Raw genomic sequence first — 19004 nt, 5'->3', positions numbered from 1 at the left:
TGAGCACAAACAAGCCTAGTATTGGTTCATGAGATAGCTCTTGATATGTTGAGAAAACATCTCAAAACTTTTTATGTTGAAGCCTATTCATTTACCTGGTATATCGTTGTGGTTGATGTATGTGTTCATCTCCATCAGCCTAAATCTATCTGCCTGAAACAAGTCTGGAATCTCTTGCAATCTGAAACACAAGGAAATCACAAATGTACAATTACTTGTGAAAAAAACAAAGACAAGTACTCACAACTTGGATGACTTAGCTGACTCACTTTTCATGGTTGTGAAGCATCATCCGAATGGGCTATTGAAATACATACACCCCTTATGGAAGTCTAAACATGACCTTAATTTTCCAAATGGGATTACCTGAATGGGCGACTCCCATTTGAAGCCTACACCCCCTCACATCCGTCTTTTTCGCATTCGACCTGTGCTAGAAATCTTTCAGGTTTATAAATAGCGCCATGTGCGGTATACTTTGGTCACTTCTAGAGGGTTTCAATTCATACTTATAATTCGCTTATGACGACTGGGAGGAGATGAGATTTCAACCTGGGCTAAACCCTTCTGTTACCGTTGGGGAGTGCAATACATGATTTATTAAAAATCAATAACTCACAGCTTGCCGATTGATTGTAGATCACTATAAATCGGAGGAGCCTTTTGTAAGCTATTTGACCCCGATCTTATTGTTAGAATACAATAGCTACCTTCTAATTACGTTTCCATATCAGGCCAAAAGGATGTATGCTTTGTGTCAGATGTATGTACTGTACTTCTTTTTGTCGTGGTGCGAAATTCGAGACCTAAAGTCCCAAGCTTTATTATAAAAAGCACAGATAAAACACATTCTTCTTTTGGATTTTTGAGACAAGAACTATTTTGTGTGCAAAATAACACGGATAGATTTTCTTTTGAGACTTGAAATTCCTTGTAAATCGTCAGTTTTACCGAGGTTTCTTGTAAGTTTTTGTTTCCATGAAAGCGGTCAAGAAAAAGTTCAAAAATCTCACATTTTTGGCCGGCAAATTTAAATTTTATTCAGGCTATCTTGCAGCTTCGACTTTAAAGTAAAGATATATATGGGACATTTCATATTTCCTTGAGGTGTTCTCTGAATGTTTATGTCAGAAAGATCATGGTTCAATACAAAATATTCACCAAAAATAGTAACTTGCCAACTTGATATAATTTATTTTAAAGACGGTCCCTGCATGCATGCATACATGGCAGGTATGGTACAATATAGGGACGCACCATTTGATATCAAGGTGGGGGGGGGGCTGAGTCGTGACAATTTTTAGTAGGCCTACCTCGGTGAAGCAATTTTTAGCGTCTCGATGAAGCAAACAGTTTACATTTTGTAGCACCTAAATTTCGCGTAGAAAAAAAAACGTTCTTCTTATGTTAAAATGAGTTCATATCAGGAGCGTAGTCAGCTTTCGTGATCAGAGGGGAAAAATAAAGGTTTTGGGGGAAAATACAAAAATAATCATCAATTTGAACCGGTATTATTAATGCGATATGTAGGCCTACATACACTGGGTTTTTTTAGCGAGACTGTAGGGCCTACATGTAAACTGTTAAGTTTTCGAGCCTCCAAAAACCGGGCCAAAATGTCTTTATTGAGACAATGCCCGCGCGCGCGCGCAAAAATTTGGTATTTTACATTCATTTTGGTGCATGATCGGGGTAATTTTGGTGGGAAACAGGCTCCTTGCCCCTTTCTTTTCCTATGCCTTCCCGATTTCTTTCATTTTTTTTTTTTCGTTGCACTCTTTTCAGGGAGCACTCTGTCCCCGCTGATTAGTACCGGTACACGCTTCTGGTTCAAATGGTGAGTTTTAGCATGTTTTTTTCATGAATGTTTTCAAAGGAGATCCATGTCTTGTGATTATTTTCTTCAAAATATAGGTTCATGTGAGGATATCTCACCAAAACCATACTCTGATCCATCCACTGACCCCACATATGGCTCCCATCATCACGTGGCATGGACTCTGGGGGAAATCTTTGAAGTGGAGTGAATCAAGTGTATTCACTCACAGAATAACCTTTCACAAACAAATGCTGAACAAAATACTTGCCAGTTTGAAGCTAAAATAAAATTAATATACTTGATGAAAACTGGAGCACCCTTGCCACCAATTTTTTTTTCAGGTCCGAGGTGGTGCAATGTTGTTGTTGTTTTTTTTGGGGGGGGGGCTCTGAGGTGAAGCAAATTTTTTTTATCAGATGGCGTGACAACTTCTTTTCCAAAATACTACCAAGCCCCCCCCACCTTGATATCTAATGGTGCGTCCCTTATATAGGTTTATACATATAGGCCTACAATACAGTGTTGTATTTTGTTTATTCGACATCGAAGTGATTACATAACTTGGGTCACGGCCGGTCGTTGCATCAATCAAAGAAGTTTAGTCAGACTGATTCGGGGGACACTCCCACTTTGGAGGTGACGCGTACTAGTATGTAGGGCTGTTAAGACCCCCCCCCTTTTCAGCGTCGCTGTCACCCACAGACCCTATATTTTTTACGAGCACATGCTCTGTCACCCGAAGACACCCTATTGTTCCATTCGATCTGTCACCAAAAGACCGGGCCAAAGAGTGCCGCACCAAGATGAGGTGCAGGGGAGGGGGTGATGTGATTCAATACTTATCCCAGGGTGTTGAATTATAGGGGAAGCTTTTTGGCGGGACAAGGGGGAGCCAATATTGGCACAGGTATAGGTATTTGCACGTTTCGATATTGCGAATGTGATGTAGAAACATGTCAGGATAGGCCTAAATTCAAATGGTAGGCCTATAAAGGGGAATATTTTTGGCATGTCAAAATATTTTGATGTATAGGCCTAGCCATGATAATCTTTACCTAGTATTAAAACCAAAAAGAAACTGTCTTTGGGTCACTATGTTTGAAAAAAATTGTTTTGATTAACAAAAGTTGTAGCTTCGGAAATACTAAAAAAATGCCATTTTGCCGAATTTAATAAAAGTAAATGAGATATGTCAATTTTTCTCTTGAAAACATTAGTCAAGTTACATAAAGTAGTGCAAAATATGGGTTCGAATTTGATTGCAAAGATGGTTTCTAGAAAAGGGTAAATTAATTTTGTTGCAAAAGCCCTTACATCCACAAAAGGCACGATATAAACGAAATAATAAAATAAATAGGAAGGCTTGAAAATTGTACCAAACCTATTCTTTTAGTTTCTATTTATCAACACTTTATTCAAAACCAAAATGAATCAAATCGAACTAGTAATAATTGAACAATTTTTGAAAAAGCTGTTTTTCTCAAAAAGTCAAAAAGTAGATGTATAAAGGGCTTTTGCAACAAAACTCTTTATATATTAATATTAGAAAGATTGACTATTATTTTTGTTGATATATTATAAGTACTGAATTTACTAGTATTACTATCACCAAGTCAATAGTAGGCCTATATTGTTATAATTCAATGTTAATTAAAATGTCAGCAGTAGCCTAGGCACATCAACAATATTTGGTGGGTATGTTCCCCGGAATGTTTAGGTGGTGGTTCTTTGGGAGATGCGGGCGTACCGGTAAAAGGGGTCTTTTGGAGCTGCGAACAAGTAAAATATGGGGACGTCAAAATCAAGGGTCTTTCTTGGCTAGTTGCTTGAAAATCCCAGAAATATGAGGAATGAACAATTTGGGGGTCTTTTAGAGCTAAATATTTATTTATCAAAATCAAGGGTCTTTCGGAGTTCTATTTTGGTCAAATATAGGGGTCTTCAGACTGCGAAATCCAAAAGGGGGTCTTTCCGGGAGCATACCCGTATGGTCATTTGTGTTAAGTGCCCTTCCCCGTGAGTATAATGCATTTGCCACTTCGAAATTTTTTACTGATAAGCATAGGAACCGCATAGTCAGAGGCAAGGTTCATTATTGATTGGAGATTCAGTAGGCTATAAAGAGACAAGTGCGGTAATAGCATTTCAAGTGTATCTGGCGCTTAATTTAAGTAATCAATAAGAGCTAATGAACAAAATCATTTCTGACAGAACTGCTAGCACAGTTGTGTAAGCGCTCGACTGTGAAACCGGAGGTTGTGGGTTCGAACCCGTCAGAATTTTAATTCAGATAATTTTTTTTTCTTTCGTGAAGAAGAAATAATAATTGAATCAAATCTTATAAAATTTAACATAGTAGGCCTATAGTAGAATCATGTAGGCCTATGTGTTATCAGATAAGATCTTCTGTAGATTACCATATCAAAAGAATTTGAGAAGTTTTGTCAAGCAAGTTTCTAAGTGTGCCCCTAATCGTGGTTTGTATAGAATTGAGGTGATAGCTTTGTTTGATAATAACCAATGACAGAGCCGCTACGATTTTAAATTAAAAACAGGTCACCGCTTGAGGCGCTGCATTTAAGACGCAGCCTAAAAAGTTTATTACGGGACAAAATAGACGTGCCCTGTGTGGAAGATTAAGGCTATGTCTTCAATAGGGGATGTATGGATTTCAACTGGAATAGCCCAATATTGATTGACGATCCTTGCTTGGGCTTAAAAGAAGATTTGCATTGCCCTTTACATGAGATGAGATGCACTATAAGCACTACAGGATTTTATTTACAAGGACATTAAAATCAATGTAACTTCCTCACAACTGCAACTGTGACATGAATTGTTTGTTTACATAACTGCCAAAGAGCATTAGAATGAATTAGGACCTTCCTTCCAAGTCTGGGCTTTGACTGTCTTGACAAATGGGCTATTAGCCTGCTACTCCAGTTGACCCCCCCCCCCTCCCGATGGAAGACATGACCCACACAGGGAGTGTGAATGTCAAATAAGATGCCCTGATTGAGCAACTCTGTTTGAAATTCACACTCCCAGTGTGGGCGATAAAGGTCACATCTTGGATGTATGGATTTCAACTGTAAAAACCCAATCCTCATATGTGACCATCCACCACGAAGTGGTAGTAAAGTCAGCTCTAAATCATTTTCTGTTTATTGCAGATTTTGAAAGAATGTACTTTCAGCTTCAAAATGACACCTCAACCAGCTTCATCGGACATCTGGAAGTGAAGTTATAGTTCATCAAAGGTCAAATTCCTAGTATATTCACCATAGAAATCCAATTACTGTTTTTGGTTGTATCTCAAAATGGAAAATGCTGACTTTACGACCAGTTTGTGGTGGATGGGCACATATACTCACGCTTCTTTAGCAGCTGCAAACGACTCCACGCTTTCTCTGCCGCACATGCCCAGACTACCATACAGCAAACGCAGGAAGACATTTGGTTCTGTTTCGTATACATCCTTGTGTTCCTTCACCAGATATGCGATTCTTTCTACAGCTGAGAGGTCTGCAGGAAACTGAAACAACATGATAAATGTAGAGATGACGATATTATTAGGTCATCTTAATTTAATAAGTCGTCTCAAAGCCCCTGTGCGCATTATTGAAATCATGACTCTTGCGTGTTATTTTAGCTGGATTTAGTAAACTGAATTTATTTTTCGGCTAACTTCGGATATCGTCAGACGTCACAATAGCCTAAATCGTAAATCTCAATAAAATTCTTCATCTTGGCCACAAGTGAAACCTCCTTGTGAGATGTCAAAAAGCTTGTCCCACAGAAAATGAAAGCTAAAAAAAAAATGCATTCCACATTAGGTTTTTAACTTGGGAAGGGCTTTGAGACGAACTACTGAATTAAGATGACCTTATCAAGTAAGCCATAATTATTATAATTAAGGTAGTATCTTCCATTATGGGTTTATATATTTCAACTGGACTAGCCCATTCTTAAAATTAGTATTAATTTTGTCCACCCCAGCACATCATGAGACAATTGTCCCTCATATTAAGAGCCAGGCTCCCAGCATTGCACACAGAAACAAAATTCCAGAGTTTCCCCCTTATATTTGCCATGACAATTTTCAAAAGAAATACGGAATTATTTGTATTAGATGCCCCCTCCAATTTTTCAATGAAAAAAGGACAAAAATCGCTATGCATGCCATATCTTGTAAGTAAGCTTAAAACTAGTTGCATCAGTCATGTCAGTGACAAGTGCTAAATTGCAGATAAAACCTATTGTGACTCAAACTTCCATTTGCCGATCCAGTTCATCGCCTAATTATGGTAGAATTTCCCTAATTTCATCAGATTCTTACTGATGTGATTTCGTTGTATTTATTGTGAAAAACAGTTCTGTGTGCGCCGCCATCTTGAACACGGATGTGAGTGATTCTTTCCAAGTTGAACTTAGTTTGATCCCGATTTTGAAGCTTTTTCACTGAAAATTCACTTTTAACATAGTTGATAAAAATGCAATGCCCCCAGGGAGTGTAATACAAACAATACAGTATTTCTACTTCACCAAGGTTGTATCAGGGAGTCATACATTGGGATATATTCCATTTAAAATCCACGCTGCCCCTGAGGAAGATATTTCAAGAATCTTCCACAGGGGTAGTGTGGATTTTAAATGGAATAACCCATTGTATGCAAGACATGTGTATGCCAAAATGACAAAAATAATTGCTCTCTTGGGCCACACATATTCCCTCAATTTCCTGGAGTGGGAACCTTGTTAAACGTGACCCAAGTATTATGACTTACTTTGACTCTAAGTTGTTTCTCACTGTGTGTTTCAGGAGCCTGCTCCCGTCCGGCTTTCACAGGGCGTGGCTTTCCCTCAAAACCATTTCCGTCCTCCTGCCTGCCTTGCGCAGGGCGTGGCCTTCGCTCAAAACTGATTTCTTCCTCTACTGGTACGGCAAACGGCACGCGAAGGCCACGGGACCGAAGCACTGACGCCAAGTAGCGCAGAGTTCGGGCTCGTAAGGGAACGTCTTCTTCCTCCAGCTGAGTGTAGAGCTGCAGACATTTGTCAACATTGTTTTCTTTCTCTGAAATCAAACAAATTGTAGTCATCTCATTAACGACTTCATCAAACTTCAGACAAATTTGCGTTCATACCAAAAAAAGATGGTAAAATCCACTTTTACAGTAATTCGAAATCACAATATCACTGATATAATCAAGTCTTATCTATCCTGTACACATCAGATGATAACTCAATCAATGAGTACACCTACTCAATACATGACTCACCTGCATAGAGCCTCATCTGGTAATAGCAGTTTCCTTGTCCATCCCGTACACATCAGATGATAACTCAATCAATGAGTACACCTACTCAATACATGACTCACCTGCATAGAGCCTCATCTGGTAATAGCACACAGTTTCCTTGTCCATCCCGTACACATCGGATGATAACTCAATCAATGAGTGCACCTACTCAATACATGACTCACCTGCATAGAGCCTCATCTGGTAATAGCACACAGTTTCCTTGTCCATCCCGTACACATCAGATGATAACTCAATCAATGAGTACACCTACTCAATACATGACTCACCTGCATAGAGCCTCATCTGGTAATAGCACAGTTTCCTTGTCCATCCCGTACACATCAGATGATAACTCAATCAATGAGTACACCTACTCAATACATGACTCACCTGCATAGAGCCTCATCTGGTAATAGCACACAGTTTCCTTGTCCATCCCATACACATCAGATGATCACTCAATCAATGAGTACACCTACTCAATATAACATGACTCATGACTCACCTGCATAGAGCCTCATCTGGTAATAGCACACAGTTTCCTTGTCCATCCCATACACATCAGATGATCACTCAATCAATGAGTACACCTACTCAATATAACATGACTCATGACTCACCTGCATAGAGCCTCATCTGGTAATAGCACACAGTTTCCTTGTCCATCCCATACACATCGGATGATAACTCAATCAATGAGTACACCTACTCAATATAACATGACTCACCTGCATAGAGCCTCATCTGGTAATAGCACACAGTTTCCTTGTCCATCCCGTACACATCGGATGATAACTCAATCAATGAGTGCACCTACTCAATACATGACTCATGACTCACCTGCATAGAGCCTCATCTGGTAATAGCACACAGTTTCCTTGTCCATCCCGTATACATCATATGATAACTCAATCAATGAGTACACCTACTCAATACATGACTCACCTGCATAGAGCCTCATCTGGTAATAGCACACAGTTTCCTTGTCCATCCATTGTACACATCATATGATAACTCAATCAATGAGTACACCTACTCAATACATGACTCACCTGCATAGAGCCTCATCTGGTAATAGCACACAGTTTCCTTGTCCATCCCGTATACATCATATGATAACTCAATCAATGAGTACACCTACTCAATACATGACTCACCTGCATAGAGCCTCATCTGGTAATAGCACACAGTTTCCTTGTCCATCCCGTATACATCATATGATAACTCAATCAATGAGTACACCTACTCAATATAACATGACTCACCTGCATAGAGCCTCATCTGGTAATAGCACACAGTTTCCTTGTCCATCCCGTACACATCGGATGATAACTCAATCAATTTGCGCACCTGTTCCACATTGTCTTGAGCCAGACACCTGTCCACAAACCATGTGATTCTATCCATCTTGGCTGCAATCCCAGGAGCCTATGGTGTGAATGGAAACGGTAAGGTAGGTTGGTGTGTGTATTCGCATGTTGTGCAATATTTGTTACCCCCTGTCTGTTCATGCAATACAAAAAATATAATTTGAGATTGTATCACATGAGGCCGCAGGCCGAGTGTGGACAGTGATACGACCTCAAACCAGTGATATTTTTCTTATTGCATGAACAGATAAAGGGTAACAAATTTATCATTCAGTACACATGAATTTAATATAAACAAATAAATAAATAACACCATAATCATAAAATAAGTTATACTCCAAACTCTTACATGCATGCTTTTATAGTTTTCTCTTCATGCGACTACTGCCAGGCCATGTAATACGGTGCGCCTTTTGCCAACGCACGACGCACAATTAGCATGCAAGGCGAGGTCGTCTCTACCGCATATGCTATTAGCACAGCTACAATGCGACTATGCAGACCCGCTGATTGCCGGTGCTAAATAAGAACTGATTAATACTATATATTGTACGGTAATTTATAAAAACTGAATGATACAGAATTATATCATTTGGCTATTAACCAACAAAATGTCGTTTTTCATGTCTACTGAATGATTGTTGAAATCCATACACAAAAAACGCAGCATTAATTTCCAACAGTAGGTGTATACATTTCAAATAGAGTCACCTATTCAGGTAACCCCATTTCAAATCAGTTTTAGTAACATCAAAGTTAACTTGATGGATATCACCTCCTGAGTTTTCTTAGGTTACAGGTTGATAGTCTGAAAGGTCATTAGTCCATAAACCCAATAACTTGGTTATAAACCCTAATCCTTACCCTAACCCGAACGTCACCTAAACCTTAACCTATACAGTATAAATCCCAAATCTAACGATACATTTCCTGTACAAATGAATGCCGACCTAAATTTCAAAAAATTTCGGAAATTCATTTTTATGCATTTCAAAATGTAGTAAAATATTTACAGATTGGATTTTTAAGATCATTTGTCGATTGACTGACCCTACTTTAAAGGTCCATCCGAATGTAGAACAGGATTTTATTCTGTAGTCTAATAGACTTATGACAAGAATCCTACCTTGAAAAGTTTTTCAGCTTCGTCATATTTCTTGCATTCCAAGAAAGCAAAAGCCAAACTGTGTATCATGTTCACTCCACCATGAATCTCAGTTACAGAATGTAAACCTGCAAGAAAATTAATAAAGTATTGAAGTATACATGGGAAAGAAAAACTAAGCATCGAGCTGTACAATTTAACATAAAATTACAATGGAAATAAAACATTCATAAGCAAATAAACCAGAGAATATACTCCGGACACACCTGCCTGTGCGGGGACTTGAACCCCAGACCTATCGCTTATCGGGCAAATGCTCTAACCACTGAGCAACCGACTGTCCCTGACACACAGGGCTCTAGTCTGTACTTCAGATAATGAGCAGTCAAGGTTAACAGTACAAACAACACACAGCACATATACGAGATCAATTAATAATGCTTACCCTCCAGCTTAATATATAATCATACAAACAAGGGAAGAGGCGTACACTGGAACATAACAAACATATTGAGGAGCCAACTTACATTCTTGGAGCAGACTCTTATCGCCAGATTCAACCAGCATGCACAGAAGATGGTGAGTATCTGGGCTGATTTTGAATTGCTTGTGGATTTTGGCAGCCATTTTGAAAACAGAAAGCCCCTTCACTGTTTAACCAACCACTGACATGTTTGATTCATTCAATAGCCCTTTTATACAGTATTATTGTAAACCTTGCCAATTAGGCTATTGAATCAATTCGTCTGCAAAAATGTAAGTGATTGATTAAACAACGAGCACGCTCTTTTTTTTTTTCAAAATGGCTGCCAAAAGCTACAAGCAATACCTGAGAGGGAGGGTTTAAAAATCTGCCCAGGACCTATATATTAACTTGAATAAAGCGGCATATCATGCAGCTAGCCAACTTACTTTCTTGGAGCAGAGTCTTATCGCCAGATTCAATCAGCATGCACAGTATCTGGGCTGATTTTGAACTGTTTGTAGATTTTGGCAGCCATTTTGAAAAAAAGAGCTTTCTTTTTAATAATAATAATAATGTGAATTTCTAATGCGCACTCCACCAAATCAATGGTGCTCAAGGCGTGATACAAAGATTAACTTAAACTACATAATGAAAATTAATTTACATTACAACTTAATCTACACATGAACAACAATCAATAGGTGAACAAAAATATGGTGATGCACATCAGTAAAATGCTTCTTTCATTAAGGGTAGACGAGGTATTGTTGGTCGAAGCAACCTAAAAATCAATTTTCATTATCTAGATCAATATATTATTGGAAATTAACACCTTGATGTTTTGCAAAAGTTCATTCTACAAATTGTATACTCTGCAAACTTGCTTAATTTATTGTTGTTAATTAGTTATGTACGTTTTACAAAAGTGTTGTTGTTTCAGCCCTCTTCACAACGTAACTCAAGAACCGCAGCACCTATAAAAGTATATATGTGATATTTTAATTCTTCTACACGCTTGCTATGAATTGAACAATGCAGTTTTTGACAAAGCTCACTACCATTCGCAAGATGCTGTGAACTACCAAATCACAACAGTTTAAAATAATTAATAACCTTAAATGAGTTTTTAAAGAACTTTTAAACTTTGTTAAAGATGTACTTAGTTTAATGTTGGTTGGCAGAGTATTCCAGAGACATGGTGAAGCAATTGAAAAAGCCCTGTCCCCCCATGAATGTTTTGAACGGGGTTCGCAGAAAAGCGATTTGTCACTGGAACGGAGCATACGAGGAGGGTTATATGGTTGGAGGAGACATTTGATATATTCTGTTGCAAAAACATTTAATAGGCAGCTAGCCAACTTACATTCTTGGAGCAGACTCTTATCTCCTGATTCAACCAGCATGCACAGCAGACGATGAGTATCTGGGCTGATTTTGAACTGTTTGTGTACTTCAGCCATCGAATTAATGGCTCCACGCAGATCATTACTGAAATTAATAAAACACATATAATTAAAAAAAACATCAGGGGGAAAGTCCTGATATTCCCTCATGCATTGTGGCCACATCCTTCTCCAGATTCTTGCTAGACCCTCCCTCGGGTCCATGGAGAACTACTGGTAATGTAGATTACATAACATTAAATAAACCCGATACATGGACCCTTCCAATCTGTAGACAATTTCCCTTCCACTTCCCAGCATTTTGTGGGAATTCAATTTTACCGATCCTGGGTCAGATGAGTTTTCTATATATCACGTCTGTGGTCTCACTGTCTTGCCGTTTGTGTAAGCAGCTACTTAGATCTCAGCAAGCAAGACGATATTTGAAGTGGTTCTCATTGATAGTCTACTGATCATAACCAAAGCGTACGCAAAATGACAATAGCACTGGGTCATTCATTTTATGTGCCTACCATATTTGAATTGACAATGGGGCGGAGCTATCATAATTGACGCCACAGTCATGTTACATAGCTATAACTATTTGGAAGGTTCTTTTCTATTCAAAATGTAACAGTCTTGGATTAGGAGAGCTATTAAATTATAAAAAAAATAAACAAGTTGGTCTGTAGATTAATTTAGTTTTTGTCAACACACAGTGCTCCAGGAGCACTATAAACTTTGTGGCTAGCAGTTAGGGCTTATAGTGGTGAGTTGGTATTAATCTGTGGAGTGAAGGGGAAGGTGGTTTTAGCTCTAAGTAATTACCCAGAGATCTAATCTGCTCTCGTGTGATGCTTTTGCACGATATACGTAATCATTATTTGGGGCTTGACATGGCAGCAGAATAGATGAAAAATTTGTATTGCAATTTTGCACCCCAATTTAAAAGTGGGGTTCAATGGACTATTCGGTTTAAAATCAACACTACCTCCAAGAAATATCTTCCACAGGGGGAGTATGAATTTCAAATGGAATTAGCACATTAACCAACTCTATTTAAAACTCACCCTCCCTCTGTAGAAGATTCAGGTTGAATCTTTCTCGGGGGTGTATGAAATTCAAATGGAGCTGTCAAATGTGTTCATTCCATTTAAAATTCATATATTAGATATTTCCAAAATCTTCCACAGGGGTAGTGTGGATTTTAAATGGAATAATAGGCATTATTTTGAGGTGCAAAATGTGAAGCTCAGTGCTTTACTAACCTGTTGATGTAGGCATTCTGCAACAATTCCGCTACTCTGAAAGGACTGTCTTGTGGTCTGAAGATTTGCAGATCCACACATTTCTGGTACACATCTTGGACCTCCTGCGCTAGGCCCTGTTCTGATAACTCTTCCATTGCACGAGTCAATGACATCCTGCCAAATAAAATTTTAATCATATTATGCAAATCAGATGCTTATTAACATATTTTGTGATTAAAATCCATATCAACTGCTATTCTTCCCTTTGCCAAGCTTTAGCACAATACAGCTCTTAACCCTAACACTCCCAGGTACTACAAAATACTACGTACATGATATATGCACTGTGTGTCCATGCATGCCATGTGATGTGATTACGCTAAGGGATATATATGCATGCTTTTGTTGGCTGGGCCAGTGAAAGAACCGTGGCTACCAGTCGCCGACCTAGTGCTTGGTACGCGAGGGGTCTCAGGTTCTTATCCGCACCAAAGCAAACATCCTCTTTGTTCGTGTTCTCTCTTTATTCCTTCCTTCTTTCCCTTTCAGTCGCCAAAAGGCCCTTGGGGTGGTAGGGTCATGCATGCATGTTTTAAACTGTTTATCAGATAGGCCATTATATTACTCTTACATAAATTCTAAACGGTTCTTTGATTGATTAACATCTTTATCATCAACAAATGACGCTTATACAATGAGACACGTTACAGGGCAGGTCCAAGTAAAAGACTATCACCCCTTTTAAAAAAATTGTTTGCTCAATCTTTTATGCTGAAATACTTTCTTAGAATATGTCATCATCCAATCCCGGAAATGCCAAACATTTTTTTATACATTTCCGGATTCTTTTTTCTTTTATGGCCCCATTTCCGGAAGACTTAAAATCAAAAAAGACCAATGTCCTACATACCTTATATCTTGTCCCCTGCCTCTTGTTACGTCAAATCCACGCAGCAATTCAAAAGCTTCTGCAATTGTTACAAATAATTACACACACTTCACTTATTAGGTATCGTTTACATAACTGTTACAAGTGGTTGAATATCCAGCAATTTCTTTTTGACTGTGCAGACACTTCAGGCCAGGGGTCCGCAAATAGCAGCGCGCGCCACATACATCAAATCAAACCCTTTGATAAAACTTCATCCATCAGGAATATCTCCAATATAATTTATTCTACAATTCAACATTAAACAATGCGATTCCAATGTTATCTTTGTAAAGACAGGCTAAAATAGTACAAAATATTGCACCAAATGGCATCATTTGCACCTCAAATTTAAAAAAATCGATAGCTTCAGAGGGGGACACCCCCTATGTCTCCCTGGCGGCGCAAAAGCATGAGTGGCGCTTTGCTGTTTTCTTTTATTTCATGTGGCGCTTCAACAAATCTATTTGAGGAAGCCTGCTTTAGGCCATGGGAATGAAAGTTTTAGATAGGCATCCACCACCATGCTTCGAAACCTACCACATGAAATTTTCATTATTTAAAAAAGCATTTAATTATTTCCGCAAAACAAGGCTCTGAAACAAAGATTTCCAGTTCTGGATCGACAAGCTGCTTGAGAACACTTAATTACGCAATAATTGGCACCTTCCTCCCTAGTACTAGATCGTATCCGTATACCGCTATAATAGCTTCGATCCGTTCACTCATAAATGATACCTCTGTTCAATGCATTCACTTTAAAAAGTAATGATGAATAATGAAAAACGGCCGCATGCGAGTTGAAAAAGTGACGGACGCAAATCTAAAACTTTCATTCCTTATAACTTTAGTTTGGTCACATAGTCAAATAATGCCTGTAGACAATTTCAGAATTTAGAATTGTTATTAAAGTAATTAAATGCCAGTCAGTGTACATGCTGTAATCTGAGATTGAATTAAAAAGATTACATAAAAAAGTTTGCATCTATCTGATGTCACTGTCAATCAAACTCCCTACGACCCCTTGATTGGTTAGTCGCACATAAAAGGAAGGTTGACACAAACTACATGCGGAAAATATTAAACAAGTACCCCAACAACGGTACATGTATAAGGCCAAAAAAAGTAAAATTGTTTGGTTGCCCTTCCAAGACAAAGATTTGGAGGGTCGGTAGGTTGATCCTTTTTTTTATGGGCTCTTCTTCAATTTTTCCTCCATTTTTAAAGGCTAATATTGACAAATGCTTGGTCATTTTACCCTAAAAATTGAATTTTTATGGGCAAGCATGTAGATGTATGTTACTGGATTGCTGCCACAACCTTACCTTCCATCTGTCCATTTTTAACCAACTGCGAAACCAAGGAACAGATAACGTATGGGTCTGTTATAGGTGTCCCTGAAGTCTCACTGGAGTATTGAAACACAAACAAACAAACATTTATCAAAAGGTGCAGCAAGTCTATAAATTTTTTTTTTTACCTTTGGGTGCATTTTTGCACCCCATTTTTAAAGTTGTGGTGCAATTTCATCTGACAGAGCAAACTGAAGTGCAGTCTCAGACAATCAACACATAAAGTCAGTACAACGTGGTATCGCTATTTTGCACCACACTAAAGTTGTATCACAATAGGCAAATTTTGGGGTGCAAATTGCACTGCAATATGGCTTATTTTGAATGCTGGGTGCAGCCAATTGGGCAGTCAAGTTAGCACGGTTGATAGGGCATTCGATTTCAATGCGAGAGGTCACAAGTTCGAGCCCCGGTGTGGTTAGCAAATGTTCTCATGAAAATAATTGGGGGTTGGCAACGCGCACTATATAAACCCAAAAAATTGATTTTATTTTTCATATCATCCTCCTATACTTTGATCAGCTCGTAATCGGCGGGCCTTATAACATCGCGGATTAATATCAAAATGTTTTATTTTGAAAATTGTCTTGTGACATCTCGCCAGAAGCATTACAAATTATTAATCCAAGTCTTATGCTTTGTCTACTTTCTTTGACACACAAAATATAGACCAGACAGGTCAACTAATAGCACTCTTATAGCACACTATAGTTAGAAATATTGTTGTGAGAATTTGAATCCTTTCTCCTATTCTCACCAAATTTGAAGCCCTGTACTGCTTACCAGGGGCATGATTTGGACGTGAATCACTAAATAGATTTGCACTGTGATTCGCGCTGGACAATAAATGCATGAATCAGAATTGATTTGTGTTAAAAAAAATAATCTAACTCAAAATAAGGCTCAGATCGTACCAGAGAGCATCTAAAACCCCACATCTTCCAGGGCCCTTAGGCAGGTCCTTGACCCCGACCTCATGGACTTCGCGCTACGCTTTCTCCGCGTTTGGTAGAATCAATTGATTTGCGAGAATTGAGTAAGGAAAATCAAATTTGATTCTCTCAAGCTTCAATGAGTCTGAGGCCCTGCTTACTCACCATTCTTGTTTGATCTGCAAGGCCTCCTCCAGGTTGCCAAGTCGACAGTGCACCATGATCAACTGTTTCTTCAGCTCTGTAGTCTCCCCCAATCCTAACTCTTTCCATTCTTCAAGTAACTCGTTCACTCTGTCGGCATTCTGAACAAATGAGAAAATTGTGATGAGATTATGATCAGTGTGAGTTTGAATCTTGACTGGCTCTACTTTTGGAGGCTTGCGGGTTTGAACCCAGGTGGTGGTTTAGTATGCTCTTGTGGAAAAATTGTGTTGGCTAAAAATTCCCCTAAGGCCATTGTCTCATTGTAACCTGTACGGAACTTGGGGAGCTGATCAATTGTTGAATACGCTATTATTTACATACCTTTTGGAGTGCATGTATTTCTATAAGCTTAGAGAATAGTTTGATTTTCAAGTCATCGTCGCCTCCCTGCTCCTTCAGCTCCTTTAACTTCTCTTCAATCCCAGAAACATCCACTTTGCTAAGCTGAAATGAGATGCACAAGTAAATGTGAGTTAGAGAAGGGTGATCATATGTGACACCATCGGGGGAGGGCAAGGCCATGGCGGACACATTGGGTGTGCTCTCTTTAATCCCTGAAACATCCTCTTTGCTAAGCTGAAATGAGATGCAAGCAGGTAAACATGAGTTGGAGAATGGTTATCAAATGTGACATGATCAGTGGTGGGAGGGTGGCAGGGCAGCAGGGTCATGGTGGAGATGTTGGGTGTGCTCTCTTCAATCCCAGAAACATCCACTTTAAAAGTGAAATGAGATGCACAGGTAAATGTGAGTTTGAGAAGAGTGATCAAATGTTTAGTTTTCTTTTTTCTTTTTTTTTTTTATATAATTTGGGGGTGGGGAAGCTTGGCCATGGCGGACACGTTGGGTGTGCTCTCTTTAAACCCTGAAACATACATTTTGCTAAGCTGAAATGAGATGCACATGTAACCATGAGTTATGCTGTTTTCATACTTTCTGCCGCTGCGAGGTGTGACGCTTCATCATGCCGCTTGTTCTGATACGTCAGAGCGGCACCGCTCCGAGTTGACTTGAATTCAATGGAGGAGTGATCGATATATTAGCTTGCCACTGGTCACCGCTAGCGTTCCTGGTGCAACTGCGCAGTGAAGTAAACTCATCTTCAAAGCGGCAAGCTGCAGGAAAGTATGAAACCAGCATTAGAGAGGGGTCATAAATTGCAAAAGTGTCTCCTTTTGACATGACACGTCACATAAGGTCCAGGACCATCAGGACCATATGATCCTGGACCATATTATTGGGCCAAAATTGCACAAAAGATAACAGGAGCACTTACCACATCCCCATGCAGGAGATCTGTGAAACCAGATGGGTCTGCCAACAGTTCCTCTTGGTCCACCAGATCCAATAGAAATTCCTCCACTCCCTTACCTCTCACTTGTCGTGCTTTCAGGACGTTCCTGATGCCTCGTACCGAGTTACACTGTAGGTGCATGTTCTGCGAGCAGAAATTGTCATAAATTCAAATTAAAAATTGAGCAGAGTGTATGATATAACTTTCAGGTCAAGGGTTGAGAAGGTCACTGATTAGAGGTTAATTTGGATGGCATTGTGAAAAATCTTACCATTTTGCCTTTGGAACCAAGGAATATCCTGAGTGGCGCATCCCCGAGGTCCAAAGCACAATGTTTAGATTTTTCACAATGCCCGACATATTACAGATGCAAGGTTATTAACCTCATTCATAACCATCACGTTGATCTCTTCACTGTACAAAATAGCACAAAATTTTGCTCAAAAGTTGTTAAAACAGATGATTTTTACATCTTCCCTTTCCAAAAATCGATCAGGCTAAAACAGGACGACCAATAACAAAAGTGCGTATCACAATCTGTGCAAATATGGTAGCGCGCAATCCAAATACGACAGCCAGCGCGCGCAGTTTGTTTGACGCACAATACAGCGCTCGCGGAGGTTATTAATATTTACTTTCGAACAATTACGCATGTTGCGGCCAATTGTGAGATATTAATAACCTCGATTTGCGTGCGTGTTTTCACAAATAACTTAATGTGATTGGATCGCACGCATCACGTTTATTAATGAGGTTATGAATTCCTAACAGGGACATTCCTGATGCATCGTACCGAGTTACACTGTAAATGCATGTTCTGCAGACAGATATTGTCATAAATTCAAATTAAAAATAGAGCCGAGTGTATTAGGCTGAATTGGTCTACCTAGTCAACATCGTAGTGCCCTCATTAATGTGCCGTATTTGCAAAATTATGAATATTGCGTTCTTTTTTGGTCAAGATCATACATTTAAACTACAAATTAAATGAAAGGGTTATGGTGTAAACTCAGTCCTCTGAATTAAAGGACTTCTCTAGGGTAATATTAAACCCACTCATGTTTACCGACCTAGAGTACTGAGCAATTTCAAATCGGGTTATTATTGGTTGCTTTTAAAAGTACAATGGTGTATTCCAGTTGAAACCCATACACCCCCTATGAAAGACATGACTTTAATCTAGAGTCCGAAGTAGGCTTGTTATCGTTTCTTTTTTCTTTGGCGACATGCCGCCAAAACTCGGAATCCGACGTCAAATATTTGTCGACAAAGAAGTGAAAAATATGGTCTTTAATAAAGCTTCCGAATTTAGCACTCGAAGCATCATTCGTGCGTCCATGACGGCCAACGAGGACGAATTATATGACCCTAAAATAGCAGTATTACCTGTACGAGCGGTGCCGAACTTCACCCTATACCATATTTCCCTTGAATGAATTGGACGTCTTCCAACTATTATTCTTGTTGAATGGCTTCATTTATTTGCTTTTTCCTTTATTTTGAGGATTTAATACGATGATTTACAAATTAGTAAATTACAAGATCAAATTAATTCAACAGTGAAAGCACGCAGCGCGGTGATGATTAGTCTTT

At 39.0% G+C, this 19004-nt stretch overlaps 1 protein-coding gene across 2 annotated transcripts in view; it reads right to left on the bottom strand.

Moving 5' to 3' along the window:
* LOC140146071 (leucine-rich PPR motif-containing protein, mitochondrial-like) overlaps positions 1–19004 on the bottom strand; it is a 73436-nt gene that overhangs the window by 18902 nt on the left and 35530 nt on the right. For both annotated transcript variants that reach the window (XM_072167819.1, XM_072167818.1), the window contains 12 exons: positions 17394–17555; positions 16439–16561; positions 16076–16215; positions 14952–15034; positions 13609–13666; positions 12717–12872; positions 11430–11554; positions 9622–9728; positions 8391–8553; positions 6607–6896; positions 5194–5354; positions 96–181 (listed from right to left, as the gene is read on the bottom strand). In XM_072167819.1, coding sequence (XP_072023920.1) covers positions 96–181; positions 5194–5354; positions 6607–6896; positions 8391–8553; positions 9622–9728; positions 11430–11554; positions 12717–12872; positions 13609–13666; positions 14952–15034; positions 16076–16215; positions 16439–16561; positions 17394–17555 — 1654 coding nt within the window. The remainder of the gene's footprint in view (positions 1–95; positions 182–5193; positions 5355–6606; positions 6897–8390; positions 8554–9621; positions 9729–11429; positions 11555–12716; positions 12873–13608; positions 13667–14951; positions 15035–16075; positions 16216–16438; positions 16562–17393; positions 17556–19004) is intronic.

The sequence above is a fragment of the Amphiura filiformis genome, chromosome 2, assembly GCF_039555335.1.
Source record: "Amphiura filiformis chromosome 2, Afil_fr2py, whole genome shotgun sequence".
NCBI lineage: Eukaryota > Metazoa > Echinodermata > Ophiuroidea > Amphilepidida > Amphiuridae > Amphiura > Amphiura filiformis.
The sequence above is the reverse complement of the archived record's forward strand: the minus strand, read 5'-3'. Positions and strand labels throughout refer to the sequence as shown.